At 42.0% G+C, this 27,750-nt stretch overlaps 2 protein-coding genes and 2 long non-coding RNA genes across 11 annotated transcripts; 1 reads left to right on the top strand and 3 right to left on the bottom strand.

Moving 5' to 3' along the window:
- Positions 1 to 796: 796 nt before the first annotated feature.
- On the bottom strand, positions 797 to 13,997 carry LOC121084430 (solute carrier family 35 member E2A-like). 4 transcript variants are annotated; one of them, XM_040585850.1, is made up of 9 exons: positions 13,976 to 13,997; positions 8,031 to 8,560; positions 7,177 to 7,312; positions 5,958 to 6,085; positions 5,056 to 5,176; positions 4,652 to 4,705; positions 3,945 to 4,017; positions 3,063 to 3,208; positions 797 to 1,902 (listed from the first exon to the last, which is right to left on the bottom strand). In XM_040585850.1, the coding sequence occupies exons 2-9, from the start codon at positions 8,353 to 8,355 to the stop codon at positions 1,656 to 1,658; spliced, it is 1,230 nt and encodes a 409-aa protein (XP_040441784.1). In that variant the 5' UTR covers positions 8,356 to 8,560; positions 13,976 to 13,997; the 3' UTR covers positions 797 to 1,655. The 4 variants fall into 4 exon arrangements, with proteins under 4 accessions (XP_040441784.1, XP_040441782.1, XP_040441781.1 ...); XM_040585848.1 differs by lacking the exon at positions 13,976 to 13,997 and adding an exon at positions 13,345 to 13,405; XM_040585847.1 differs by lacking the exon at positions 13,976 to 13,997 and adding an exon at positions 10,476 to 13,180.
- Positions 13,909 to 27,726, top strand: LOC121084433. 5 transcript variants are annotated; one of them, XM_040585852.1, is made up of 9 exons: positions 13,909 to 14,020; positions 14,279 to 14,351; positions 15,409 to 15,562; positions 18,515 to 18,660; positions 20,207 to 20,383; positions 21,169 to 21,282; positions 24,275 to 24,361; positions 26,249 to 26,396; positions 26,883 to 27,726. In XM_040585852.1, the coding sequence occupies exons 1-9, from the start codon at positions 14,001 to 14,003 to the stop codon at positions 26,912 to 26,914; spliced, it is 951 nt and encodes a 316-aa protein (XP_040441786.1). In that variant the 5' UTR covers positions 13,909 to 14,000; the 3' UTR covers positions 26,915 to 27,726. The 5 variants fall into 5 exon arrangements, with proteins under 5 accessions (XP_040441786.1, XP_040441788.1, XP_040441787.1 ...); XM_040585854.1 differs by lacking the exon at positions 26,249 to 26,396 and adding an exon at positions 24,019 to 24,124 and having other exon boundaries at positions 26,883 to 26,967; XM_040585853.1 differs by lacking the exon at positions 26,883 to 27,726 and adding an exon at positions 24,019 to 24,124 and having other exon boundaries at positions 26,249 to 26,350.
- LOC121084435 lies at positions 15,557 to 20,197 on the bottom strand. Its single transcript, XR_005826725.1, has 3 exons — positions 19,798 to 20,197; positions 18,496 to 18,637; positions 15,557 to 16,083 (listed from the first exon to the last, which is right to left on the bottom strand). It is a non-coding gene; the product is annotated as an uncharacterized LOC121084435 (long non-coding RNA).
- On the bottom strand, positions 23,517 to 24,011 carry LOC121084434. The gene is made up of 2 exons (XR_005826724.1): positions 23,883 to 24,011; positions 23,517 to 23,785 (listed from the first exon to the last, which is right to left on the bottom strand). It is a non-coding gene; the product is annotated as an uncharacterized LOC121084434 (long non-coding RNA).
- Positions 27,727 to 27,750: the final 24 nt, after the last annotated feature.

Genomic DNA, 27,750 nt, shown 5'->3' on the forward strand with positions numbered 1-27,750 from the left:
AAAACAGAGCTCCACCCCATAGTCCACAGCTTTTGTAAAAGTGGTAGAAGTACAAAGAAACAAAAAACCACAGACATCACATATACAATGATTAAAAAAAAAATATTTCCCTCCCACTCCAATCTTTAGGGGAATATTCCCCAGGAAGCAGTCACATATGGGAGTGTCACCCGAAGTAAGCAGAAGCCACAATAAGCACAGGCTATTCAAACAGAAGAAAGGCTTCTTCAGGGGGACTGTGTCCTGGGACACATTTTTTGCTCTTTGCAGGAGTAGTTCACTAAAGCTACCACCAGAATACATGTGGAAAGGTAAGCGTGAGCTTAAATTTTGCAGGAGCTCCACTGGTAACTTCCTATTGGACATTAAGACCGCTTTATCCATGCCTTAAATGCTACGCTGCAATCTTTCAGAAGAGTGGCAATTATTAAAAAATCAGCTCATTTTGATGGTTCATTTAATTTTGTTACCAAAAAGCCCATTTGAATGTTTTTGTAGCTGCATGTGCTTTTTTGCCAAAAATAATACTTCAGATTTTTTTTTGAAAGGAACAATAAATTTTAATCGTTGATCTACCAGAAGACAATTTCCTTAAAAAATAAAACTTTTTAAGAGCAGCAGAAATAAAGATTAGCCTCAGTTTATGGTTAACATTCCTCCCTTTAGTCACCTCTCTTCCATCTGTCACAGATACCTCAGACTCTTTACATAATCAGAAATGATAGAAATACTTTGCGCACAGGTCAGAATTATAACCCTGAGTTTCTAAAAGGCAGATTTTTTGTGCTCTTAGAAATAATACCCCCAAAATCGATTTATTTCCTCATAACAGAAATACATAACAAAATGCGAGAAATTAAAATGGTTTCTTATAGAAATAGAGATCCTGCTTCCTTTGTCACCAAATTTTTTTCAGTGTTTTTTTACCTCTAAGCAACTGCAGGTATTTAATGCCACACTCCATTTATACAGCGTATGTATATGCGTGTATACTTGCATTTTTATATTGCCAATAATACACAATCAGGATGCAATATTCCCATGTTAAATTTCAGTAGAAAAACCACTTTTCATTCCTAGCTTTGTTGTCAGAGATAGCTGCTCATTGCTGCTTTGGGGCATGGACCCATTTCCATAGTTCGATTCAACTAAACATACACCAGAGTAAGTCACTTGTTGGGAGAGAAGGGGGTTCCTTCTTCCAGCTCTATGACGCACACAAACGATGCAGGATGCAGGCAGCACAGAGTAACAAAAACTCGGCATTTCAGTTACGCACCAATGTCAGTCCACTGCAAGCAAGCAGAATACAGTGATGGGTCCGCGTTTTCACATTATTTTGATGGGTAGGGAGAAAGGAATCATTTTTCCCACAAGACACTGAAGTTCTGTCTCTAATACAGGCTTGTACATTATTTGCAGTCAAGGAAGGACAATAAAGCCCACATTTACCACATTCTAAGACACCAGGTCCTCAGTTTCTCAGTACATCAAGGCTTACTGGATTCTTCCCATCGTTTTCTCTCTGCTTCAAGTCCCAGGCTTGACCTGCCATGAACTCAAAGGAACCAAATCAGCATCAACAGCTGACGAAACAACCGTTTTCAGGAAGACCTTCTTTGAGTTACACTAGGTGGGAAGAATAAACGGCCATATTAATCATACGGTTCCAAATCCTTGGAAATTAGTGGCTCGGTATCTTCAGCTGTACTTTGTGCGGATTGCGGAGCTGCAGCTGCCAGGCTGTGTATCGTCTCTTGCTGATGCTGCTTTGCCTTGTTATATAGTAGAACTCCAATTGTCACTAGAACAGTCCCAATGGCTGAGAGGCTTGTGATTTTGTTACCAAACACAATAATACTCAGCCAGATTGACAGGGCATGCTTCACAGTACTAGCAACACTGGAAAGGAATATAAAAATTAAGACCAAAGATAGCTTTCTCGTATCCCACACACCACCATGCTTTAATGTAGCGGGACCCCTCTTTGTTTTGCTTGCTTTTTAAACACCAACTCACATTCCACTTTTCCTCCTGAAGCTAATACCAACACCAAATTGCTCGTATACCAGCACTCGTATCTTAATGTTAGAGCTAGTACAATAATTCACCTCAGGTTTTTGTCTCTTTACTTTCAAGTACGCAGTACAGTGTTAGCAATCAATTTCTAGCTAACAGGCATCCAGAAAATGCTAGTAGAACACTAGCAACATAACTACCATTTGCAAGCGTGCTGCTACTATTCAAGTAATATAGCGTTATAACCAGAAAAGAATCAATATCCAAATCACATCAGCAAAATTATAGCGAGTAGTTATGAAATTTCACATACATGTTAATATGAATATAGGCTTTTACAGCCTGTTACGTAGAGAAGACGAACGATGTCAGAATAAGCGTGTGTGTAACAGTGAATTGTCACAACACTGTTGCAGGGGCACCCGAGAGTTAAGACAGCAGAAGCCTTCGGAGTTTAGGACCAGGATTACCCCAAAGGCCACCGGGCTGTTCATACAACCAACCGATTACTGAGTCAGAACTGTGTAACAGCCTAACAAAGCTGGTGGTAGCTAACAGCGTGGGTGGAAGCTGTCTTTAGAGAACACACAATTCCACAAAGACAGCCGGGGAAAAAAGAAATACAGAGCTGATTGCTCATATCCTGTCCTGCGCCGAGGTGTACGTAGGGATTGGCTTATCACTGAAGCAAACGGCAGCTTAAACATTGGATCAAGGGTTTCGGTGAATCTGTCCGGTCTCATTACCCAGCTTTAAGGAACGACCGTTACACCTGAATACAGCACCCCTGCTAGTAAATGTGAGCACCTGCTCCAGAAGCTCAACAGCACAGGTCAAATGCTGCTCTCCTCGCACAGCAAGGGAGCAAACCACAAAGTTTTGGTGATTTGGATATGATGTTTTCTTCTTAATTTGATGCATTCATGCATTTACATTATTTATTTCTTTGCACAATACCTTTACTGCCTAGTTCTCAAGCAGAAATACCAAGCAACAACAAAAAAAAGAAAACAGTGTTCTTGATGCAAAAAATACAGTTTTACCTGAAAGTCACAGGAGAAATTTTTCCCATCAAGGCATAGGCTGTAACACTTTGTAGATGGAACAAAACTCCATCTATTAAAAGTAGTATGACAACATCTTGGTTGTAGCTGAAGCTCCTCCCACTCTTCCCAATCACAGGGACATCCTAAATAACAAAAAAAAACAAAACAAAAAAAAAAAAAGAAGACTTTTAGATTTCCTTATGAACTAAACCCAAAGTGGTTTTCCACCCAAGTAGTTATTATAAGCAAATATAGGTTTATATTTAAACTTCAGCAAAACAAATCCTAAAACATACAAGACATTTAGATCCTAAAATTTTCTCCCCCGAAGAATATACTAGAAAAACAGCTCTCATCTGACTGAACTTTCCAGTGTGTTCAGCCTGCCTGTGAGATGTTTTCTTTTCTGAACACTGATGCACAGCAACAAAATGCCAAAACATGAAGGATACACACTGAACCTGATACAGTATACATACTTTAGCTCAATTTTGCTTTCAGAGGGTTGATACTCCCATACACCACATGAGTATCAGCAAAAAACAATAAATATTTAAGATTTTGTTTTCAAGTCTTTATCTAAAACTTTACATGCACTTAGACAATATTATGATTTGGTTTCAAAAATCCTGAGAAACTCAGTCTTTCTGGGTCACTTGTCAACTCACGTCTATATTAAATTATTTCTTTGGGGGTGAGTGTGTGTGTGTGTAAAAAATAGAAATTTTTCAACCTCTTGGAAACATAAGATGAAATGTATTTCAGGGTGATTTGGAAAAAAAAAAGACTGAAAAGTAAAAATCAAGTTTAACCTTAGTTGCACATTCTGTTCATAAGTCAATAAGAAAACATAAATCTGTGTTAGTGAATTAATATTACCATGAAAAATATCCAAGCTGGAATAAGCATAACCACTGCAGCAGCACTTGTGTAAAACTGAAGCTCCGGGGCTCTACAAAGGAGAAAAATCAATGATGAAAACAATTAAAAAATGCTTCTTTCTAAGAGCTGAACCAAGCCGCATCGTTACTGTATTTACAGATATCAGAATAATAAAAGCCATCTACCAAGCTTTGGGGACAACAAATTCCGCAATCTCTTGCAAAGATGGACTGGAGATAAGAGGCACATGTTTTCAAGACCAAAACTAGCATTTTATCTTGTGGTAAAATAAATACATATGGCTATAGGTGTATTTTACCACAAGATTTTACTCCTGGCTCACGCTCCACAGGTAAAACGGCGAGTTCTGAAGTTCATTTCTGTGTGCCTAATTACATTAAGGGATGTTTTATGATTGCAGAGTAAGGACTTATTTCTGTGAAAAGAGGACTCATTCTGGGTAGGGTGTTGTTTTTTTTTTAGTTTTAGCCCATTACGAGACTCTGACCTACCACGGTGGGATCTGAGCATAGGGGAGGTTTTTTTCCCCCAATAAAATGATTTAGGTTAAAGCTGCCTGTAAATAGTACAAGAAAAAAAAAATCACACCTTGGTGCAATATAATCCTAAATATATGGTTTCCTTATGACACTCAAATTCCATCTATAATCAAACCTGAAGTCTGAAGTATTTTTAATACTTACGAAAATCTGTATTTATCTCCACTGAGTAGTTTTTTGGAAAAGACATTTTGCAGACTGGGGAGAAAAAAAAAACAAAACACCACCACCAGTTATCTGTATTTTAAGTAGGATAAATAAAATGAATCTGTGAGAAAGACACTTGTTTCCCTTAGATGGGTAGCTATGTTTTCTACACAGTATACAACTACAGTAAATAGTTTGATCTAACTCCTTTAGACTGACAGAGTTTTGCTATTTTTTAATCTAATTAGTGTAGCAGTTATGATAAAGAAACTATCTTCCACAAACAATAAATTTTAAATATCAAAGTTGTGCACAAAACCAACTATAAGCAACAATTTTCTTCCATCTACCAATAAACAAATTTCTGTTATTCCACATATGCAACTATCATTATTTCTTACCAGTCCATGATATTAGTTGATAAAGCTGCTGAGAAACCTAGAATGTTGAAACTGATTTCGGTAGCTGTACACAGAGCTAGCCCACCCATAACAGGAATGAGAGAGAGATTAACCAGCAGTCCTGCAAATGAAAAGAAAAATTTAAATCTGTGTTTCATTACTGTACTTCCAATTACATGTATCAGATACTATATGTGAAAGCTTGGATTCCACCGTAACTTCTTTAGTTGAAAGAAAAAGCAACTTCTGTGACTGGATTTTAAAGTACTGAGGTTCTAAAATGATGTGTCAGACAACAGCAGGGAAATCTCAAAAACAATACAGACATACACTCACTGACAGAAGTATCTCCCTTGGAGAAAAAAAAAAACAAAAAAACCCACAAAACTCTCTTGATTTCTTCTTCTACCAGATGACAGCAGAAAATTATACTCTCCCTGTTCACTCCATGATCAAAGTACTCTTCTTCCTCTGGCCTACTTCAGCCTTTCAACATTTAGCATCACGCAGCAATCTATACGTGGTTTCTGTATTACTCCTATGACTTATAGCTAGTAACAAGTAAAAGCTCTTCAAGCAAACAGCATGCAATTGCAAGCCAGCTGACCTTGGAAGAAGGAAAAGAAGGAAAACACTGAGCTTGAGGTACTTAAGGCTGCAATAATATTTTCCTGTCAGAAAAATTAACCTCAGAGCAACAACGCCCTTGAACAGCTGCATTAAAATAAATCCTTTTTTATTTAAATATACTCTACTCATTGTGTTCAAACAGAATGATTCTTCCAGCTGCATTTACTCTATTTCAGTGGAATTTCCTTGTCCACAGCCAACTAAGTGACAGTATTAAAAAAAAAAAAAAAAAAAGGAAAAAAAAAATCACATTTCAACAGTGAAATACTCACCAGTGTATTCCCCTAATATCATCCGAGACATGATAACAGTAAAAATCGGTGCCGAGCTTTTAACAGTTTCTGCAAATGAAACTGCCACGTTTTTCAAGCTGACAAGACCCAAGACTACGGTTGCAAATCTGTAGTAGAAGAACACATAAAATTAAGCAGAAAGCAATGCTTTAAGAGCTACTCTTAGACATCTAGCATAAAGAATTGCATTATAATTTCTCCGGGTCTGAGTTTGAGCCAGAATAAACAAGAGTATGGGCAGGTGTAGCCAACAATCCAGCTATCAGATCACAGCAGCTCAAGTGAACGGCAGCAACCACCAGCTGCACACCTTCCCCCCTCTGCACCTGCGAGGTGGGATGCCTCACATTTACTGCTTCCCACTTTGGCTTAAACATTATTATTTATTTAGCATAAACAATGACACCCTTGGGCAACTGTGCAATTTCTATGGATGTACTTCCAGGAAACTTCAAAGTTTACGTTTTAACACACTCTAACCAAGCCTCAGGTGACAGGGTTTTAAACTGAAGTTTTCAATAGTCAGCCAAAAAAGTAAAATTCTACCGATAAACAGTAATTCACCAAGGACATTTTATCGTTTGTGGTTTATCCATCTTTAGTGTAAATTAGGTATGCTACATATGTACCGTACTTCAAAGAAATTAAACAACAGGGCAGCATAGTTACTACGATAAAGCTACTCTGAATTAATCTGGACCCTGTTATCCTTGATCACTTTTGCAGTGCAGAGGAAACCAAATCATGTATTCTTATTCTCTCCTAGACCACAAACTGATAAGAGTCCCAGCACACAGCAAATATTTACTCTTTAAAAGACAAACATTAATAGCCTGTATGACTTTTGAGGCAAATTGCTGGAAAAGGTGAGGGAACAAAGCATCATAATAAATATTAGTACACAAATATCAGCCTCAAAAGAGAACAGGAAGAAAGTAAATGGAAAGAGAAGTGTGTTCTTAAAGAAGCTAAATGTGATGGGAAGCCAAGCTAGCCAAAAAATTGACACCTGGAAAAAGGAACGTAGCATTTAGCAACAGGAACTAAAAATAAAATTATCCTGTGATTTTTCTGGGGGAAAAGGTAAATACCCCAAACAATTTCCAACCAAGAATGAAGACAGCCATGAAAACACAGCTTCTGTTCAGAACGCAATGAAGCAACCAGAGAGATCTCTAGGAAATATTTAACCATTTACCTCATTAATCCAACAAACAGCATTATCATGATGAAATTGGGTGGATAAGAGATGCGTGTTTTGTGTTGATACAAGCAGCATGGAACAAACATTTTTATACAGCCAATGAAGGTGGTTGAAAGCATTTGAACAGCACCTAAAGAAAGATGAGAGGGGGAAAAAAATAAAAAAAAAATCAGAAGATGATGGGAACATGACGCATCAAGCAACATAAGAAAATTTCTTAGACAAACTTATGTGTAATAATTTTTGCAGTTAAGAAACATGGCAACTACTGTCTAGAATTCATAAATTCTCAGAAAAGCCCCTTACTTCTACATCTACCAGCAGGGCAACAGAATAAAACAGAGGTGGCATACACCTATAAAATCTGGTTCACAGATGAAGTGCCCTCTGTTTCCCCCTTAGAAAAAAAGAAATAAGCAGTCCATTGGATAACAGAGATCACACAAAGGCAACTTTTGCACTTCTACAGATGAACAAAATCTTAACAGCTCTGGAGACAGTCAACCACTGACTCAAGATTTTACTTTTTTTTTTAAAAAACGCATGCTACCCTCCCAATACAGAAAAAAGTATTTACGTTTTTCTTCTCAAACACCATCTTGTAGCTCCTCTGTGAGCAAAGTTTCGTACCATCTTTCAGCGAGCAGAGGAAAGGACAGTGTCAGAAGCCCCTTTACAGGCTGAGATCACAACTCATGAGTTCCCAGCCCCAAGATCCACCCCCACATCTCCTAACTAGGTCTTTTTCACTTCAATTGAAACCATTTTGTCCCTCAACTTAATACAGGAGGATCTGGTATCGTCAAATTACTTACTGGAATTAAAGTGTAAAAGAAAGGTAGGGTTACCTAGCATGCTGGGCTCTCCTTCCAGTAACGAAAGAATGTATTTGTTAAGAAAAAGAGTGCAAAAGCTGAAAAAAAACCACAAAGTGAGGTAGATGAGAGCATGAGAATTCCAGATGCCCAAGTCCGACTCAATGACTGTGGTCTCCGTGATAGTTATTTTCAGCACGTTCTCCTCCGGCACACTATCACTCCTAGCAATTATAAATTTTTCACTTCTGTTAGCAAAGAGCGAACCCAAATGAAATAGTGATTTTCCCTTCGGCTTTTCTTCAGGAGGGAGAGGATTAGGTTCCTCCGGTGTCTGAGCGCTTGTCACAGTCGACATGCTGCCACTAAGTTATTAATATTTGTCCTTAATACAAACCAACATTGACTTAGCACAGCACAGCAGTCCAACGAGACAAAAATATCATGTGATCAGTCTTTCATCTCCCATGGCCTGAAAAAGTGTACTTGGTCCTCCAAAGAACATCTTGCATAAAAAATAAGCTTCACATGCTTCTTCGTGTGCTCTATTCCATTTTTTCTGCCTAAGAATGAAAAAAAAAGAGAAAGAAGGAAAAAAAGCATGTAGCTCTGAACATAATGACATTTTAAATCCCTAATGCAGCAAAGATACCACCTTTCACCTGCAGTTTATGAAAGACAGAAAGACTTCTGTAGCTTGTCTTTCGGGTTGGAGTTTGCACTCCTAATATAATACCAAGATTACGCACTAAGTCCTTATCTTAGTGGGAGATTTTTTTTAGTTCTAAAGTAGCATGCGTACACACAAAAGACTTGACACGTTTTTAAGTTCTTTCTCCTCCAAAGCATGTCAACACAGCAGACTTTTCAATTATAATTAACTCCTCTTCAAGATTCTACAGTTTCTTTGATCTCAGTCTAAGGTAGTCTCATAACCACTGAACAGAAAAATCTTCACAACCCAGAAAAGCTGGGCAGGAGCCTGCACTCTTAGTACTAATTATCAACTCGAGTCAAAGTGAGCAATCAATAATCAAGGGCTGGTAACTTCAAGTGATCATAAACACCATTATCCTGGTAAATATGAGGTCTAAGTGAACAAAGCAGGAAAATATGTCCAAGAGCTCTTCAGACTTGTTCTCTGTTTAATTACTTGTAAATAATGCAACGTTAACTTATTTTGCCATGCAGTCCTGCTATAGCTTGCAATTCAGTATTAGCACTTGGAATAATCCTTAAAGCCTTTTCAAAAGATCTATCAGGAAAAGGTATTAAATTGCTTGCAACTAGAGCTTTCTCCTTTTACAAATTACACAAAATGTGGCAAGTTAGAGTGGAAGAATAGGGAGAACAACCACCACCCTGTGACCTTTATTCCTCTCAACTCATGTAATGTTAGTTAGTATCATAATGCTAACAGGTTCAAAGTCTGTATTAAGAAAGAAAGAAATTGCACCCCAGCAGCTTATCTGCAACATTAAAACATGCTACCCGACTTACTGCTTTCTATTTTGCAGTCTCTGTCTTACAAGCAAAAGAAAACAACATGAAGCAGGTGAGGGTGAAACGACAGGACCTCTTGCTCCTCAGCAAACACACACTAGGGGAAATTACATTTGAAATACTTTTATCCAGGAGCATATGTGCAAGATAGATAAGACAGCGGAGCTTATACAGTTAAAAATTAATCCTTGTGGGGGAATTTAATCACCAGACATCTTGGAAAAGGTGTCTGAAATGATATTGTAATGCTACAGTGCATCAAACAGTGGCAGCTCAAGAAATAATCGATGGCAAGCAAAAATCCAAGAGTTGTAAGAAGACCTACTGCACCCACCCTGACTTTATTAGCATGTGAACAGGTGAACAGGCTACACTATTTTCTTCATGCTTATTTAATGTCCAATGTGGCATCTCAACATAAATCATGAAGAGGTACTAAAGAGTTAAATATATCATGTCACTTTCAATATCCTGAAGAGCAGCTACTTTACACTAAAATTTTCCATTCCAGATGTTCTCTATTTCAGTTATTACAGCCGTGGAGAGAAGGTTTCCATCCCTATCCCCTTATCTCTTTCCAATTTACCAGGAAAGGAGGCTAGCAGCACACCGAGGTAACAAGACCCTCCGACACAGTCGCATTAAACCACATAAACTGGGTTAACCCAGTTTAAGCCAAAACTTTGAAGGAAAGCATGAATTCTTTAGGAGAATTTGTTAAGAAAAACAGATTCTTGACTCTTCCTCCTTTTTCAGATCTTAAAAAAAAAATACCCCTCTACATTCAAAACGGTTAGTTACCACAACTTTGTGAATACTTTCTCTGTTTATACTACTCAAAACCAAAAGCAATCAAGCACAACAAAACTCCCACCCTCTGCAGCACTGCGATATCATATTTGCTATCACTGAATCCACACATGGCAGGAAGCAGAATAGCAAATTAGAACAAAAGTACTCCCCTAAATTACTGACCTGCTGTCTTAAATCAACTGGAAAGTCTTAAATGGGCTGAAAGAGTTCTTCATCTGGAACTAATTCAGTCTTCCTCCCTTAAGACCAACCAGCAGCTGATGTTTACCAATAGATGAAAACGTGGCAACTGTTGGTAGACTGTTTCTCTTGGATTACGCACAAACATTCAATCTTCCAGCTCAAAAGAACGAATAGCACACGGTGCATTTTGCACTCTTCCTTCTATCTTCTCCAACTTTTAACCATGTTAGCAATAAAGATCTTATGTTAAAGGTGGAAAAAATATCGAGTATAAGTTTTGAGAGTCTCAGACTAATTCTGACTTACAAGGAGCTAATCACCAATTCAACAGCTCCCCAATTCCTTAAGCTTTAAGGCATCATATTCATAAATCTACTTGCATTCAAACTCCTCCTCCCTTTCTACTCAGAGCAACTCAAAATTCAACGAGAAATACATTCATTTCAAACTTGAAACAGGAGCAGAGAAAAACCTTTTTGCAGGAGACTTTTAAGAGCGAAGAAAATACATGAAGACATTATCTGCGTAGTCCTACTTGGTTTGATTACTAAATTGCTTACACTTGTTTTCTATCATGTGCAAGCGGCCTCCGTGGGAATAAACATTATTTGGCAGCCAGGCAGCCTACAGGACTCTATAGAAGTGACAGCTGTCCGTCCAGTGCTTTTGCAGAAATGGTGTCACAGCTTAGCAAACATTCTCAATTAGCTAGCACCAGCTCATAGCTTCCGAAACAAAAAGCATCTCCCTTTGCTCACTCCAATCACAGCAAGTGTTTTTGTGGACATGAGATAGATCAAACCAGAGCAACTGCTTCTCCCCAACCCCCGAAATTTTAAGGCTGCGGGGAAACGGTCACTCTTAAACCACATCAGGACTAGTACACATCATCTGTTCTTAATCCATACACATTACCTACACTTAGTTCACACCGGTACAGTTTAATCTCATCACTGTGAAAGCAGCATGTCTACAGGTCTCAGAAGAAAAAAAAAAACAACACCGCCAAGTTTTGCAAAAAAAAAATGAACACAAAACCAGAAGCAACGCAGGTTAACAAGAACACACACACGCTGCATTTTTGCATTAGTCGTTTCGTAAGAAATGTTTTCCAAATAAACAGCTCCCAAAGAAATTTTCTAACACAGTTTAAAAGGGAGCAAAGTCAGTTTTCCTTCTCTGGTGAAGGGGAGGTCTGCGTCACATCCCCCTCCAAAACCAGAGAGATGTGAACAGTGAGGCAGCTGGTGAAAAATCGAGTTGCCGGTGCTCAGCAACCGGCATTGCCCACACCTGGCCTGCACTGAGGCTTTCTGCTGCAGGTCGGGTCAGGGCAGCCATCCGAGCCGTCTTCACCCAACACTAACAGCACCCAGTCATCTGTAAAAGCAAGCATGACATGAGGAAACTGAGTTCTTTCAGAGCCATACTTGATAAAAAACCAAAAACCATTTCATTTCCAACTCTGGTAATCGTTTCAATGAGATTATCGCAGACATGTCAAAAATCCTTATAGTAGTATATGCTTAAACTTCCTTTACATTAAAAACTGCAGGTTTAACCCAAATTTTTAGGAAATTGTCAAAAATAAAAATACCCAATGATACAGACAGAATTCAATATAACTAGATTCCTTCCTTAGAACTGAAGGAATAAAATTATCTCAAGATAACACATACAGCAACAAGAGACAAAGCGGTCACATGAAAGAGGAAATATAGTGTCTTTTCAAAATTACATCTACTATACCAAGACACAATTTATGATGAAAGCAAAGCATAGCATTTCCAGCACTAGAGATTTTGTGTTCTTTACCTATCTATGGCAACCCTGGTTACGCAGAGTCCTTCATGATCCTTCCACGGAGCATACTAAATATTTTTTATAATTGGAATATATCCATTAGCAAGCATCTCTCAGGCGTGTCAAGAAATTTCACATAAAATTGCTTTGTGATGCGGCTCACCTCAAAACTGCATCAAAAAAAGAATTATTTCTTAAACAGCTAAGTCAGTTCTTACAGTCACCACTACACGTATGACACCGACAGCTCCTTACTACATTCATCCACCTATGGCTGGAAGCATTTTGGATTTCTGAATGGCCACCACCTACCAGCGAGGATGAAAAGCCCATACTATGGTTTTTCCAACCACCTGTTAGTACCTATGTGTAGACCCTGTGCTACAGTTTTTCCAACCACTTGTTAGTACCTATGTATAGACCCTGTGCTTTTGACCATATCTGCAAAGAACTCCATAAAGTCATCTTTACACCTCACAGACAAAAAGGGAAAGGTCAAAAGATGTCGCAAGTGTTAGAGGAACGAGGGCTAATTTAAAAGTGGGGGAAAAAAAAGCCTTGGTGTGTGTTTTCCCTTAATCTACTATAAGGCAACACAGGTCACCCACACCTCGCTTCCAACGCAATGGAAGCATGGCATCCTTCATCCCAGGTAAACCGGCAATATTACCCCTGTTCTGCTAAGCGATGAGGACAGCACCCAAGATGTTTAATAAATACAATCACAAAACTATTACCGCCTCCCATACAAAGATGCTAAAGGACTGAAATAGCTTAGTACTTCCTTGCACTGCGGCTGCGTTTCTTTCTAGTCACCATGTCCCAACACCTTTCCCCCTCGCCTCCAGCACCCGGGGCGGCGCAGCAGACCCCGCAGACCCGTTCGCGCGGCCGGGCCCCACAGCCCCCCGCCACCCCCGGAGCCGGGGCCCTGCAGGGCAGCACCGCCCCCCCGCCCAGGGCTCTCCAGAGCGGCAGCCCGCGGCCCTGCGCCCGCGCCCAGCCGGGAGCGCTTCCACGCCCCGGGCTCCGCACCGTGCCCTACCTCAGCGCCGGCAGAGCCCCGCCGCGGCCAGCCCCGGGCGGGCCCAGCGCGCAGCCCCAGCCCAGCCGCTCCCGGGCCCACCGCGGCCGGCCGGCCCGGGCCGCAGCGGAGCACCGGGGCTGGGCCCGGCCCCGCCGCCGCGGGCAAGGAGGTGGGGCCCCGCCGCGCACCGCCCCGCGGCCCGAGCGGGAGGGCGGGTTCCCCCCGGGCCGGGGCCACCCCTGCGGGGCCGCAGCCCTGCCCCTAGAGCGGCGCTGCTCCCGCTCACCGCGGGCGAGGCCCTTTTAGGGGGAAAAAAAAATAAAGAAAAGGAAAAGAAAAGGGGCTACAGGGGACGCGGCTGCGGGCGGCGGCCGGCTGCAACCCGCGCAGCTCCGCCGGGCGTGCCACTCGAGGCCGGCCGTGCCATCGAGCCCGGCAGGAGCCACGCTCTGGTCGCAGCGGCGGCCCCAGGCGGTGCAGGCCGTGGCGGGCGCCCCGGGCCGGGCAGGCGCAGGCCGCAGGCGCGGGGGGCTGCGGGCGGGAGGGCGGACAGCGGCCCCGCCGCGCTTCCCGCGCGGGACGGGGAAGTGACGCGCCGGCCGGGCGCCTGCCCCGGAAGTGCGGGCGCTGAGCCATGTAGGGCCGTTACCGGAGGGGGACGGCGCCGAGCGGCCATGGAGGGTGCCGACGACAGGTAGCGGTGGGGACCCGCAGCGCTCCGCGCCATCGGGGACGGAGGGAGGCCGGGCGGAACCAAGCGCTGGGCGGGGGGGCGGTTCTCAGTGACCCCCCCCCCATCCCCGCGTTACCGGTGGGAGGGGAGGGGGGCGTAGGGAGAGGAGGGGCCTGCCCCCCCTCCCCCCCGGGCGCCGCGGGGTGGTACGGCCCGAGCGGGAGGGCAGGCTGCCGTCACTGCCAGCCGGTGATGGTGCCCCCTTCTCTCCCCCTGCAGTGGCGCCGCGGCCCCCCCGCTGCCGAACCTCACCCCCCGGCACCGGCAGCTCATCCCCACGCCCTGCGGCCCCGTGAGTACACCCGCCGCCCCCCCCGCCCCGACCACCGGGCCGCTCCCCGGGCCGCTCGGGGGGTGCTTTGTGCTGGGCGCCCCGCGCCGGTGAAGGCCCGAACGCAGGCGCGGGGGGGCGCCAAGGCAAAGCTGGGCCCAGGCCGAGGCGCCCCGGGCCTCCCCTCGGCGCCCGGCCCCCCCTTCCCCCCCTCGGAGCCCCGTGCCCCCCCTTAGCCTCCCCCTCGGCCCCCCGGAGCCCAGGTTACCCCCTTTGAGCCCCCCTCGGCACCCCGGGCCTCCCCTCCAAGCGGGGCCCTCTCTGCCGCCCACCCCCCACCCCAGCGCCCCGTTGCTTCCAACGGGTGGTTTTGCTTAACCCTCCCCGTGTTTTCCAGTGGGGGGCAGGTAACGCAGGCAGAGCCCCCCCCCCCCCCCCGCACACGGGGATCACGGCGGAGGCCACCACTGAGCAGGGCAGCCCAGAGCTGTGCCACCCTCCAGTCCGGCCTCCCAAGGCTTTTTCCCTCCTGCCAACATCCCAGGAAGGTGATTTTTACAGCTAGCCTGGTGCAGTGTCGCTGTCCCCACAACTGGGACTGCCTGGGGTGAATGGAAAGAAAAACAACAGCCCCCACCATCCCGCCCACGAATGCTGTGTATGTTATTCAGAAGAGTGAACCTTTCTTTACAGTGTTCTGAAGTCTCGAGGCGGGGCGCTGGGAAGAAGTTACTTGCTGAACGTCGCTATGTTTTGCTAGGCGTGTACATGGGCATTGGCAATCGTGCTATCGGGAGATGAAATTGGAACATCGTAGCCCTTGTGAGGCACTGAGCAAAGTAGAAAGCAGTCTGTAGGTATACACCAGAAAATCTAGGCTGAGAATTACAAAATAAATTCCGACTTCTCTCTTCCTCAGCGGTTTTGGAGCTGCAGTTCAATTGTAGCGAGCTTCTCTTCCTTTTTCCAAGGAAAACCCCACGATTGTACCATTTAGCCAATGTGCTTTAACATGTGTCTTAGGGACAGCAACTAGTTTATTCTGCATTACGTGTTTAAAAATTTTCTTCCTTTACAGATAAAACCTTGTTCAGAGCTATCATTTCCCGTGAAGATCTACTTCTGTGTCACTATTTTGTCTCTGCTAAGTGTAATAGGGCTAACCATAGAGACACTTGTTCGACAAACTGAGGAAGATTTCACCATTTCTCTTATTCAGTTAATTGGAGTTGGTAAGAAACATACTGTTTCTATTTCAAAACAAATATGTTTTTTCCCAAGATAGTAATGAAGCAGCAACTGAAGTTTCTTATGTCGCTCCATTTAGCCTGATACATTACACACAGAATCTTCTGCTATGTTAGCACTAACCAGCTAGATGCTTTTGCCATTGTCGTTTTTCCCAAGGAAAGGATCAGTAATAGATGGGTGTCATCCAAAATGTGTTCATGCATGAATAGTGTGAAAAAATATTCAGGTTTTAGGCAGTTTTGCTCTGGTTGGTTTTCTTACTGGCATTTCATTAGGTAGATGTGACAGTGATTTTGCTTTCAGACAGCTGCCACTTTATGCAAAATATACTGAATGTTCAGCTGTCCCAGAAAGAGCTTACCACTTCCCATTGGAATGTCTGTGCTGGAACAGGGTGGGGAATTCAGGTGTCCACACTCCAAGGCTTGTACAGAACGTACATCTTCTGACATGAACTATGCTTATGCCTGAGTTGTAGCTGATTTCAAGGCATCCTCTTACACTGCAAGAAACCAAATACACACAGTCTGATCTGAAACAAGAAAATGTTAAGTCATCTTTTTTGTGTTAAGTTCCTGCAAGGATGTTGCTTCACCTGAAGTATTTTAATAAAAGAAAATAAGTACCTCATTTTTTTTAAAGCTCTTCTTTTTTTGTCCAATACTTTTTGTCCAACCGGCAGCAAAATTCAAACTTCCTTGGGTATTTCCAATTAGAGCTTCAATAGAAACCTATGTTCATATTCCTGGGTCTGTTTGTATTAAGTAGAAATGAAACTTAACATGAAAATAAATACAAATGTAAGTATTTTAGGGGAGTCCTCTTTACTGGCTGTAGCAGGTCTTGGCTGTTGGCTAGCTGGCCAAAAGAGTGTAGGAAATAATAGACTCTGGGGGGTGTCTAAGACCTTGTGTACGAGAAGGACATGCTCATCATAAGCAGTCATTGCTTTCCAGCTTTCATGCTTTCACCCGCAGGGAACAAAGATAATAGATTTATTCCAGATTCTATAATTAGACACACACAAACAATACTTTTATTCCAAAACTCTGGTTTGATTAGCAGCTTTTCACACAGGACTCAGCATACCAACAAAAATTGCAATGTGAGAACAGACCATTGGTGCCTCCAATCTGTCACACTGTTTTTGTTAGCAACCACTGTTTTGTGCTTCAGAGAAAAATGAAGAACCTTCGTAATAAACCAAATGAATCACCTGATGTTATAAATGGGGAAGTTGAAAGCATGTTTGCTAATCTATTTTCCCCCCTCCTGCCTTCTGTTGATACTAATTAGTATTCTGTGCTGCAACACACACGGGAAGAAGTGCAAGCCTCCCACAAATGTGTGGTTTTAATCAGGAAAAATCATGTATTTTTAACACATTACTTCAGATTTCAAAATTTTAATGTAAATGAATGTTGTTGTTTCAACATATGAGTCAGTAAAGATAACATCATTCAAGGAACATAATAAAACTATGATGGGCTTACCTTGAGATTTTAAGATGTGTAAGCTAACCTCTATAAACACGCCAAAACCATGCCATGTTTTCTATAGGGTAGACAAAGACTGATAGAACTGGTAATAGTTCTTTAAGGAAAAATAGATGCCCTGGCTGTAACAATCTCTTGGATTTATCATTAGAGATATTTACTTTAAAGAGGGTTTGGGATTTAATTTATTGAAAAAAGGTCACTTACCAAAAACATGGGGACGGCCTTTATTTCAGTAATGTGCATATGCTCTCTCTGCAAAAATCTCAATGCTCAGAAAAGTTTGTTTTAAAATAGTTTATACAGACGACTACTGCTTGAGCAGTCGAATCCGCACACAATGAGATACTGTCTTAAGTCTTTCAGGTCTTCCTGAGGTCATAATCACACCAAAAATTTGCATGAGTCACTTTGTAATTTGCCAAACATTTTCGATTTTCTCAATTGCTGTTAATAGAAGTGAAAAAGGAAGTTCATTCACTAGAAGGTTTGTTTAGAGACTGAAGTTATTATGTTACTTTGAAAACTTCTATGACACTTTGTCCCCATGTCCCAGCCTAGCAAAACCAGATTATTTGATGTACAGAATCAAGGAAGTAGCCCTCTGGGAAAACAAATCTATTGTTACTTTTTCTATGATAAGAATTAACTAGTGTTTTCAGGAGCATCCTATATAAGAACAAAGCACTGATTGTGGTTTTATGGAAGGAGAGCCTTTTCCTTATTTCAGCTTTGTCAAAACAGTGTAGAGTTGAACAGTGACAGCTAACTGTGCTGTTGAGAGTGGTGGGATTTGATGTATTTTATAAAAACAACTCAGAACTTCCCTGAACCAGTTCTTTTCTGGACTGTTGTTTGCAGGGTGGGGTGTTTCAAAATTTCCACAACAAAAATAAACTGTTAGGATTCCAGTCTGTCTGCCTGAGTTCTGTTCACACAAGCCATTTGTCGTGGTCAGAACCACACAATACTGTAGAGGTACGCCTAAGAGCAGTAAATTGCTTGTTAGTCACTTGAATTACTCTCACTGGTAAGATTATGTAATTTCAGTTCTTTAATAAGAATGGTGTCACTTCGTTTAATTCAAATATACTATTCAAAATAATGTTCAATCAAGAATATGTTAATAGAATAACATACCACAGCTGCCAAGTAATTGGGGTAGCTAATAGGTTGCCATTTTCAAAGTGTTACTTCAGAAGTAATTTAAAAATCTAACAATCTTACTTCATTTCTGTATACTAAACACAGGGGAGGGTACTCATTTTACTTATCTGATTCAGGCCCCTTGGCAAGAATAAAGATACGCTCTTGACCGAGGAGCCTGTTACACGGTTTTGATACTTCCATTCTGTCATCCGGATGGAGCGTACTGAAAAACTGCACTCTGTGCAATCTGCGTTCACCTGGTAACTGACCTTTCCTTCTCCCTGCCAGTGTTCTGTGTGTACTATGTGACTAGAGGAATCCTGCAGGAGAATCGCCAGGAGCTCATCGTCTTTGTTCTTTCCATCTTGCTAGTGATGTTCCGTTCCATTGTCAACTTCACAGTTCTCTCTGCTGAACAAAAGCCAAAACTCCTGGTTAGTCTCCTGGTTTTAATTAACTTTTCTCCACATCTTGGATTTGAAAATCTTAGAAAGGCAAGATGTCTGTGATGGGGGCACTGATAACAGGCTGAATTATTCCTACCATTGAATAACAAAATGTGCACCTCTGTGATTGCAAATCTGTTTCTCTGAGCTGTTCTATGAGTTTCTTTAAGGCACTATCTGAAAGGAACATAAATATCAAAGTTTACTCACACAGGATTACCACAGAAGATATCCTCCACTTCACCCACTCTGCTTCAGATTTCCCTCTATGAAATGACTGGCCTAAGGTCACGTAAATCTAACCTACACACAGAACTGGAATCTCAAGTCTATATGCAGGGATGTAGCCATCAGCCCCACGTGTTTTTATGGTAATCTGCTGCAAAAAAGATACAATGTGCTAGGGTTCCAGATGATCTTTGCATTTCATAACAATAAAACCTAATACAAGGGTTGTATTCTGTGTGTTACTAAGGTTAGTAGTTAAACTTCTGCTTGCCGTGCTTCTCAGAAGTTCTTCCCTTTTGTGGGCACACGTTTATCGCAAATGTGAGAAGGAGGTTCCTTGCTGTGAAGTCATCCAAAAATTATTCTTTGATACAAGAGATGGCAACCAAGCTAGGAAGATACCGCAAAGCAGAATTTTCCCATTCAATTTACCTATCAATTTTACATTTAGTTAAACATACTTATCTACAGCAAACTGGGTGGTTAGGGTCAATAAGGAACAGGTATCGGAGAGATGCAAATTCCTTTAAGGTACACATCCCAGTCATTGGTTTATATATTAAACAAGAACCTCAAAGTAAAGCCTGGCATAGATGTACTACTAAGGACTTTTTTTTTTTTTTTTTTTTTTTTTTTTACTACTATAAAAGTAACATGAATTACTGTAACTCTGGCTTCCTGAGCAAAATTTCTGAGCCAGAATAAGGCATACTAGTATAAATACTCTCAGATGGATGTAATTATGAAGGACATTTTACCTCTTCAGCCATCATTAAAGCAGCAGAAGTTTAGTGTGGATGCCAGCAAAGTTGTGGATACAACCCAAACTAAAATTTGATGAGTACAGCATTCAGAATAACCTACTGCCCCATTGAAATCAATGAGGAAGGTTCTTACCAGTTGGTTTGTGCCACACAGGATGCTTAGAGCCAGTCTCTATCAAGCAGTTTCTTCAAACTGTATGAATAAAACCTCGAGCAAAACCTTGTTAAAAGTCATTGTGATATTACAGGGAGTGCAAAGGTTACGTTTCTCTCAACAGTTGTAGAACTACATTGAGGGTAATGTAAACCAAAACAGCCAAAATGAGTTTACTGCGGTTTACCAAGTGGTTGCAACAAATGGCAAAAATCATGGCCTGATCTTGGCCACTTAACAGGGCGGCAAACTGTCATCTTTAATTGTTGTTTATTAAAGGAGTTCTCCTTAGTCCTTTGGTCTTTTGTTTCCAGTTAGAAGATTTAAGGTTAAAGACTGCCCCTGTTTCGGCACGGCCAGTCACATGCTTATTTCTGTTTCCCATCAGGCCCGGTTCATTCTGATCCTCTTGGTTGGCTCCTTTGATGTGATCTGTGCCATCATCCTCATTCAGAGTCAAAGCATGATGGCCTTTCGAGTAGGTGGTGCTCTAGAAAGCCTTCAGTCACAATACTTCATGCTGAATCTCTGTTTTTCCATGTTGACCTTTGATCTTCAGGCACAGGTACAGAACTTTCTCCTCTTGGCTTTCCCTTTTTTCCCTCCTGTTGAGAGTATCTTAGACTAGCTGAGCTGAACCATTCACTTCCTAGAAGAATCCTGCCTGTATCTTACCTTTCAGGTAAGATCAGCTAATAGTGGTCATCTCTCCAGGTGTTTGCTAGAGGGAAGCGTAGTAAAAATCCATAAAAATGAATCAATGTGTATTTTATCATTAACCCGCCCAAAAGGAGAACTGACTTATTTTGGGGAAGTATGTCCCTGAAAATAATTGCAGCCAGAAGCTCCAACTTCACATGGCCTCCTCAAATGAGAAAGGTTATCACTGCACATCATCTCAGCCTGCAGTCTCTTGCTTTCCAGCCATCCTAGCTGTCCCTTACATCTGAGAAAACTATACTGGGATGGGAGGGGGAAGCCTGACCTAGCAGGGCAATCGGGGTGAGACAGCAACCTGGAGTTACAGATACGTGAACCCAAGATCTGTTTAGAAAGGAGTTCTTGCTTCTCTACACCATCCTTCATTCTGAGTTACCACTGTATTACGTTTTACCTGGGGCCCACCTCATTGTCTTCCTCGTTCTTTGTTGTTGGTAATGTGGCATGCAGGGAAGCATGTCTGTCCTAGTGTCCTGTTTTGTACTGCCTGTCAGTTTCTGAGGAGAAATTTTAGCCTTTAGACCTGTGCCCAAGTTAACTGTTTCTGGGAGTTTCTGTCAAATTTGTTTTGGTGGACTGTGTGGTCTTAAACTAATAACTTTACCAAAATCTTTGCCTCTTCTCTTTCAGCTCTGCTTGTGTGTTCTGCTGATAAGCCTGCACGAGATCACCCTTCTCCATAACATCATCTCAGCAACAGGGGTTCTTTGGGCCTGCCTGAAGGTGACCATTAGCATCATCGCAGTAAGTGTTACGCTAACAGCGACACTAGCAAGGATAGTCAGCTTCTGAGACTACAAGTTCTCACCCTGGGCAATTATCACAGACATCCCATTCCATGTAAAACTGCTAAGTGGAAGGGAGCCAGAAAGGATCCCAGCAGAAAACAAGAGCACCAACAATAATGAAGTCAGGTTTCTTATAAGTCTGTGCCTCTCAACTGAGCATACAGGATGAAACAACGTCACACTATCGGTATTCCTTTCTGAGGGCCATTGTTCTATTCCCAGTCCTTGATTACCTACTTCAACGAAACCTAGGGGATCACAGTATCTTCAATATTTCTACTTCTCTGACAAGGTTAGGGGAAGCTGGCAACAGTCCTCCAAATTATTACAAAGATGGATATACAGACAGAGTGAGACTGCATAGGCCTTATATTGTTAGGAAACCACACCAAAAAGAAGAGTGGTCCTTTATGGGGGCAGCTTCTTTAAAGGTGAGTGACAGTTTTCAGGTTAACATAAGGATCTGTGAACTTGAAATGTAGTTTTTCACGTCAGACAACTTCCTCTGAAATTTTGAGAGCTCTGTTCCAGGAACAATTGCAGAATCTGGGCCAAAGTACATCAGATATCTAAGTCTTTTACTACCAGGAAGGAGCGTAGGGGGTTTTGGGTTTATTGGTTTTGGGTTTATTGGTTTTGGGTTTTTAGGCTCTTTGAGTGTTTGCTTTAGCCACTGAGATGAGTTCCTGACAGCTGAAATACAGTTTTCCAAGTGCTATTACTTTCCTTGCTGAAAGTGGAGGTAGTACAAAGCACTGTGCTTTTAAAATACTTCAGTAACTTCAGGTTAATAGTTGCACAGAATCATGTTTCTCCTGGACTTTGGAGTGTCACGGTCACTAACAGCTCTCCAGCAAGGAAAAACTGAGACAGGACTGAGTGTGACACCTAGGAATGCTCCTTATAGACCTTTGTGAGGCACTGGATCTTTGCTTTTAGTTAAAGTGTATCAGACGTGGAAAGAAGGGAGTGATCAGAAGCATGTCTTTTCCTGCTAGTATTAAAAGTGTAAAACTTTCTGCTACTTTTCCCCTACCATCAGAAACAAAGTTGATCTGACCAGTGGTTTATCACCGCTGATGTGTTCTCTGCTTTTCCTTGATCTGCCTTTAAGCATTAAAACCAGCGCTGATTCTTTTAAGGAAAGAAAGAGGAGTTTCAGTTAGATGGTCTTATGTCTAAATGTACATGGTATTCCTTATGCTTTCATCAAGAGCAAATGAGTTTCTTAATAGTTCAAGTAGTAAATGTCCTAGGCATAAGTACATATCCTTGCCCTTTGCTCAAAACAGTCTGCATTAGAACTACTTGAAAGCTACTTTTTACCCTGTCTAGGTACATTACTAACTTCTCTACTGGAAGAAGTTAACAGCTGCTGGCCTAACTAAGAAATAGGAAATGTAAAATTAGTGAAAAAATAATTTAGTGCTGTATTTCAGTAAGTGGCAGCACTGCAGGCAGGGTAACCGCAACTTAGAAAAGGCAGATATATTTCAGGAGCCTGGCAGCTTTGCATCCAAGGTAAAAATGATTCTGTCTCAGGCTAGAGCATGTAGAGAGTTTGACAAAGGAGTGGCAATAGGAACTCGTTTTCTGTACCCTGTTCAGACAAATTTTTCACAATCAGCTGCTTGCAGATGATGCAGCAGTAGAGAAACACGTATCATTGTGTGGTTTGGTACTCCCAGAAACAGCACCTGCTATGAGGTTGTTATGTAAGAAAGGCAGGAGGCATACATAGTCCACCGGAAAGTATAATAGAAGGGAAGACTTGAAAATGCCTCGTACACAGTCCTTTCTGTTCACCGCGGTATCTGAAAGCACAGCTAAACCTCATGCTCTTTTATTTCTAGTTTGATGCACATGTCATTTCACATGGGGATTATTCATTATTTTTCTTCTGTTTATATACATGCTCTCCCACTTACTTTAGTGGATTTATTTATGTCCACTGTTTATTTTCTCTCCTTTCTCCCATTACTTACTAATTCTCTCTTCCCCCCTCCTCTGGCTTCTCAGCCTTTGCTTTCCTTTCCCTTTTGGTCTTATCCTAAGACGAGCACTGTGCAGTACCACAGAAAATGGAGACAACAGTAGAGGTGGCAGGGAACAGACAAACTCCCTTAGGGGAGAGACTTACTGCTTTTGTAGAGGTTCATATATTGACAACTGCAGAAGGATTGGTCTCGGGGGGGGGGGGGGGATCTCTGGTTGATCAGATTCATCAAATCATCATAGCATTGATGCAGTTACTGCCTTAATTCCCAGTGACTCAGCTGTTTTACTTTCCTTTGCTCAGACCTGCCCTTCCAGCTCAGGACTGCTGAAAGTTGCTTCCTGCTGGAAAGCAGTCTGTCATTTCTTCTTTCCAAAGTCCCAAGATTAATTGTGAAACAGTTCTTCTGACAGTTAAATCCTCTTGCTTCTCCCCCATTTTAGTTCTCAGTGACTTTACTTCTCTGTAGTAGAAACAAAGGTGGAGAAAAAAAGTCACAGAGCGCTTTCAATCTGTTAGCTATGAAAACATTAATTTATTAGAGAAAAATTTGAGCATACCCAAAGAAAAAGTGCATCAGGTTAGATACAACTCAGAAGAGTCAGTGCTTCTCCATTTAAGCTCGCTGGGAGTTGTACTGTAAGCATTAGAAGGCAGAGCTCAAGAGGATGCTGAAATGGCTCTAATCACGCACAGCTGTCAGAATGTGCCCATGAAGCAACCAGTTCTGATTTCACCAACATCACTCCTGGCCCAGCTCCGTGGAAAACAAGAGACCATATTTCCTGCTGGAAAAACACAGGTAGGGAAGGCAAGTGGAGAACAAAGTTACAACTGAGAACTCAGCTAGACCAACACTTAAAAATGCTATTGAAAAATCAACTTTATATAGCCTTTATAGAGTATATAGCAACACCTTATAAAGCTGTATATGTTTTATCTTATTTTACAGATTTTAAAAGAACTGAAACCTCTAGTGTGGATTTTTCTGAGTCAGAATGTACCTGAAGTAGTTTATCTCATCTACCTGCTTTACACGGTAATTCATCAAACTCGGGGAGCAAGGCTGGAGGCCTCCCTCTTCATTACTGGATCCTTGGGCCCAAAACAGGGTGCCTCTTTCCTGAGCATACCCCTTCGTTAAAATCAGTGAGAGCAGTACGCACGTCCTACCTTTTCAGGAGCAACTTTTCAAGACGGGAACTGGGTCAAATTGCTCTTGAACTGATTAGTTAGAGGGAGAGGCTTTGGAAGTCTCTGCAGCTGGCCAAGCGTCCAGAATGATTAGGGAAAGATGCAATAAAATCCTTCAGTACAAGATACGCAGCTCCTCAAAAATGCCTCCCCTCCTTCATAAGAAGTCTCAAGTGGTGCCAAAGCATTTGACCATCTGCAGGGCCACATTACATTTTAAAAGATTTCTTGGGCAGCACCCCCAGCTGTTGATCTTGATGTAGCCAAAACAAAAGACAGCACAAAGCCAACAAACTCCAGTGTTAGGCATTTTTTTTTGGCACTAGAATAGCAAAAAAGCGCTTATCACTGGGGCACCCCAGCACCTCCCGCAACACATGTGAAGGAGGTAAGGAAGAAGGGCAAGGGCAAAGCAGATTGTTCATCATGGGAAGGGTCTGAAGTGCCGATAGCAGCCAGTGTTTCTCATACTTCATACAAATAGTCTCCAGATACTGATAAAAGTCCAGTGGCTGCAGCCATCCAAGTCCTTGGGGTTCTACTTATTAAAGCATGCAGTCAAATCAGGCTCTTCCAATTATTCACAAGCCTGTTTGATCTGGCAAAGCACAGGACCACACACCGTCTTTGGTGGCTATACTTTACTCGTATTGCAGTATAGGAAGAAAAGTACAGAGGGTGGCCTCTGACGTAAGAGTAACATCAAGTAACAACTTGAAAATAGCTAGGTCTCCTTCTATTTTTGCACAGTGACAACCAACACGCAAGGGTGACCAGCATATGAGGGCATGGACATGCAATGCAATGCTCCTCTGTGCTACAGAGATCTATAATACAGCTGCTTCTCCAAACCTGTGCTTTTTACCATCTTTTATCTGACTACCGGAAAGGCAAAAAAACCCCAAAACTGCACTTACCATTAATTACTTCAGCTCTGAAAAAGCTGCTACACTGACTCTATAAAGCAGCTGCTTAACAACCCCCTGCAGTGTAAACAGGAAAAGTGGCAGAACTTAATAGACAAACAAACAAACTGCACCAAGATTGGCCAGGACATCCATAACCTGCCTTGATTTGGCATACAACACCATTGGGTTTGTTAAATCAAAGTAGTCAAAATGGTGCTTTTTTAAACCTCGTCTTGATAATCGCTAGGCCTGCTGGGGCAGTGACTCAAACTTTCAATGCACTAGACAGCTGCAGAATATAAATATTGTTGCTTTTAATGAAAAGGTGCCATTTTTCCTGTGTCAGACCTCTCAAAAAAAGCACAGGTTAGGCAATTACTAGTATCATAAGCACCTTAATCAGGCTAGCCATGAAATGAAAATGCGATCATGAAGCTGGCCTCTAGACACGCGTGACAATAACAGTACAATGACATCCAGGGAACATAACTTCATTCTGTATTATATAGTGGAAAGAAACACATGTAAGATAAAGTCTGTTTTCCTTATCTCCAGCTTAAATGTTTTTTCAGTCTGGACACAATACTGTTTTTATATGACTTCAGTGACTGGAAAGTGTAATGCATTTAGCTAGAGTCAGTGTGTAGCCAAGGAAGCATGTAATCAAAGAAGTAAGACGGTTTAAAAGTGATCAGTTCCCCACCCTAACCCCCCAATTACCATCTAGCTACTACTTTCAGAAATGTGGTGGTTGATTGCATTTTATGGCTTCAGGGTTTTGTGGCATTAGGTGTTGATTGTTGTATGTCTCCATTTTCCTGCAGGTGATAAGGGAGTGGGGCAAAGGGAATTCTTACACTCTGGAAGCTGCTTTCATTACCGGCTCTTGCATTTCTGTTGCAATAAAATCTGTTTTGTTTTGGGCACTGATTCATGTCTACCGCAGCTTTGGGCAGGGGCTGAGAGAAAGAAGTAAGTACTTAAAAAGGTGAATTTAAGTACGAAGGTTGTAGCCTACTGTATCACAGTCACAATTAAGTAGAGAGCTTGTCAAGCCAGGAAAATCGTTAGGGATAGTCACAATAAAAGGCAGATCCCTAATGACATCAAGCACTACTGCAACCTCAGAATTTACTGGCCTGACAAGGTTCAGAAGCTTGGATGGAACATATGTGATTTCTCCCTGAAGAAAACTGGCATTAGTCAAAGTTGCTTCTAACCTATGCAAGAATTGCTGCTATCCAGAAAAACAGACCTGTGTGGAAAGATCTCCTCTATACAAGATACATGTAATTTTTCTTCTTTATCATGCTGTATAACTGCCATATAATAACTAAGAAAGACAGAATAAAGAGACCTAGAGACCCACTAATCTTAAACTACCCAAACTTCCTTTTACATGAAGAATATAAATGCTGCTAGGCATTGGTGTTGACTGATCTTCCTTTCTTCCCACAGTGTTTTCTTCCTATGGAAGGATCGACTCTTGAGCATCCCCCTTGTGTTCTATCTGCAGCTCTTACAGAGTGAAACCATAGCTGGGGAAGTTCTGATCAAGTACTTGCATTCAGGATGTAAGATCACGAGTCAGTTTTGCAAAGGTAGAGGAAGTTGCTCAGAAAAATGTCTACACATTTCTTGGTTCATATCGTGCTAGGGAACGATCGCAGTGCAGCTGGTAACTTAGTTTAACAAGCAAAGTGTGCTCGGGAACTGAACAGTAATCCTCTCAATTCAGTGAGTTTTGCTGACAGGACAACACATCTTTCACTCCTTGTTTTCCTGATGTTGCTTTGTAACTGCAGGAGGTTCACAACATGCATGTGAGTAGAAAATGTTAATACAAACACTGTTTTTCTGGATATTCACAAACATAATGAAAATAATTTGCACACCCATCTGATATACCTGAGTCTAGAAGAGGACTGCTCTACCATTGTTTCTCAACTGAGATCTGTTGCTGAACAGAGGGCAAGCCCCGACGTTTTGATGACAGCTGTATTGCCTGATCTCCACTATGGCTGTATGATGGCTTAACCCCAACAGAATGGCTAGGGCTCTTGGTCCTCCTCTGACTTCAGAATATTTCGATATTTTTTTTTTTTTTTAAATCCCAGCTACACATGAAAACTGCACGATGTAATTTCATGCCTTCCTATAGTGTATCTAACCGATGTGCCATTTCATACACCAGGGTGACTGTTAAAATAAGCCTTTAATATTGTAATTTAAAAGTTTGGTACTATATTGATTGGATCCTTTTAGCTACTGGCTGCCTATTTTTTAATAAAGTGTAAACACAGTTTGTGCATGGGTAATTATTTCA

The sequence above is a fragment of the Falco naumanni genome, chromosome 3, assembly GCF_017639655.2.
Source record: "Falco naumanni isolate bFalNau1 chromosome 3, bFalNau1.pat, whole genome shotgun sequence".
Lineage (NCBI taxonomy): Eukaryota > Metazoa > Chordata > Aves > Falconiformes > Falconidae > Falco > Falco naumanni.

What these genes read in the sequence shown, in the direction of transcription:
- LOC121084430 (XM_040585850.1), bottom strand. Translation starts at nt 8,355, where the DNA reads ATGTCGACTGTGACAAGCGCTCAGACACCGGAGGAACCTAATCCTCTC. An exon ending in AGGAGAGCCCAGCATGCTAG is followed by an intron (nt 7,313 to 8,030) that starts GTAACCCTACCT and finishes ATCTTTCTTTAG; the next exon opens with GTGCTGTTCAAATGCTTTCA. An exon ending in ATTTCTCCTGTGACTTTCAG is followed by an intron (nt 1,903 to 3,062) that starts GTAAAACTGTAT and finishes ATTCCTTTCCAG; the next exon opens with TGTTGCTAGTACTGTGAAGC.
- LOC121084433 (XM_040585852.1), top strand. Translation starts at nt 14,001, where the DNA reads ATGGAGGGTGCCGACGACAG. An exon ending in TATTCAGTTAATTGGAGTTG is followed by an intron (nt 15,563 to 18,514) that starts GTAAGAAACATA and finishes TCTCCCTGCCAG; the next exon opens with TGTTCTGTGTGTACTATGTG. An exon ending in TCATCTACCTGCTTTACACG is followed by an intron (nt 24,362 to 26,248) that starts GTAATTCATCAA and finishes ATTTTCCTGCAG; the next exon opens with GTGATAAGGGAGTGGGGCAA.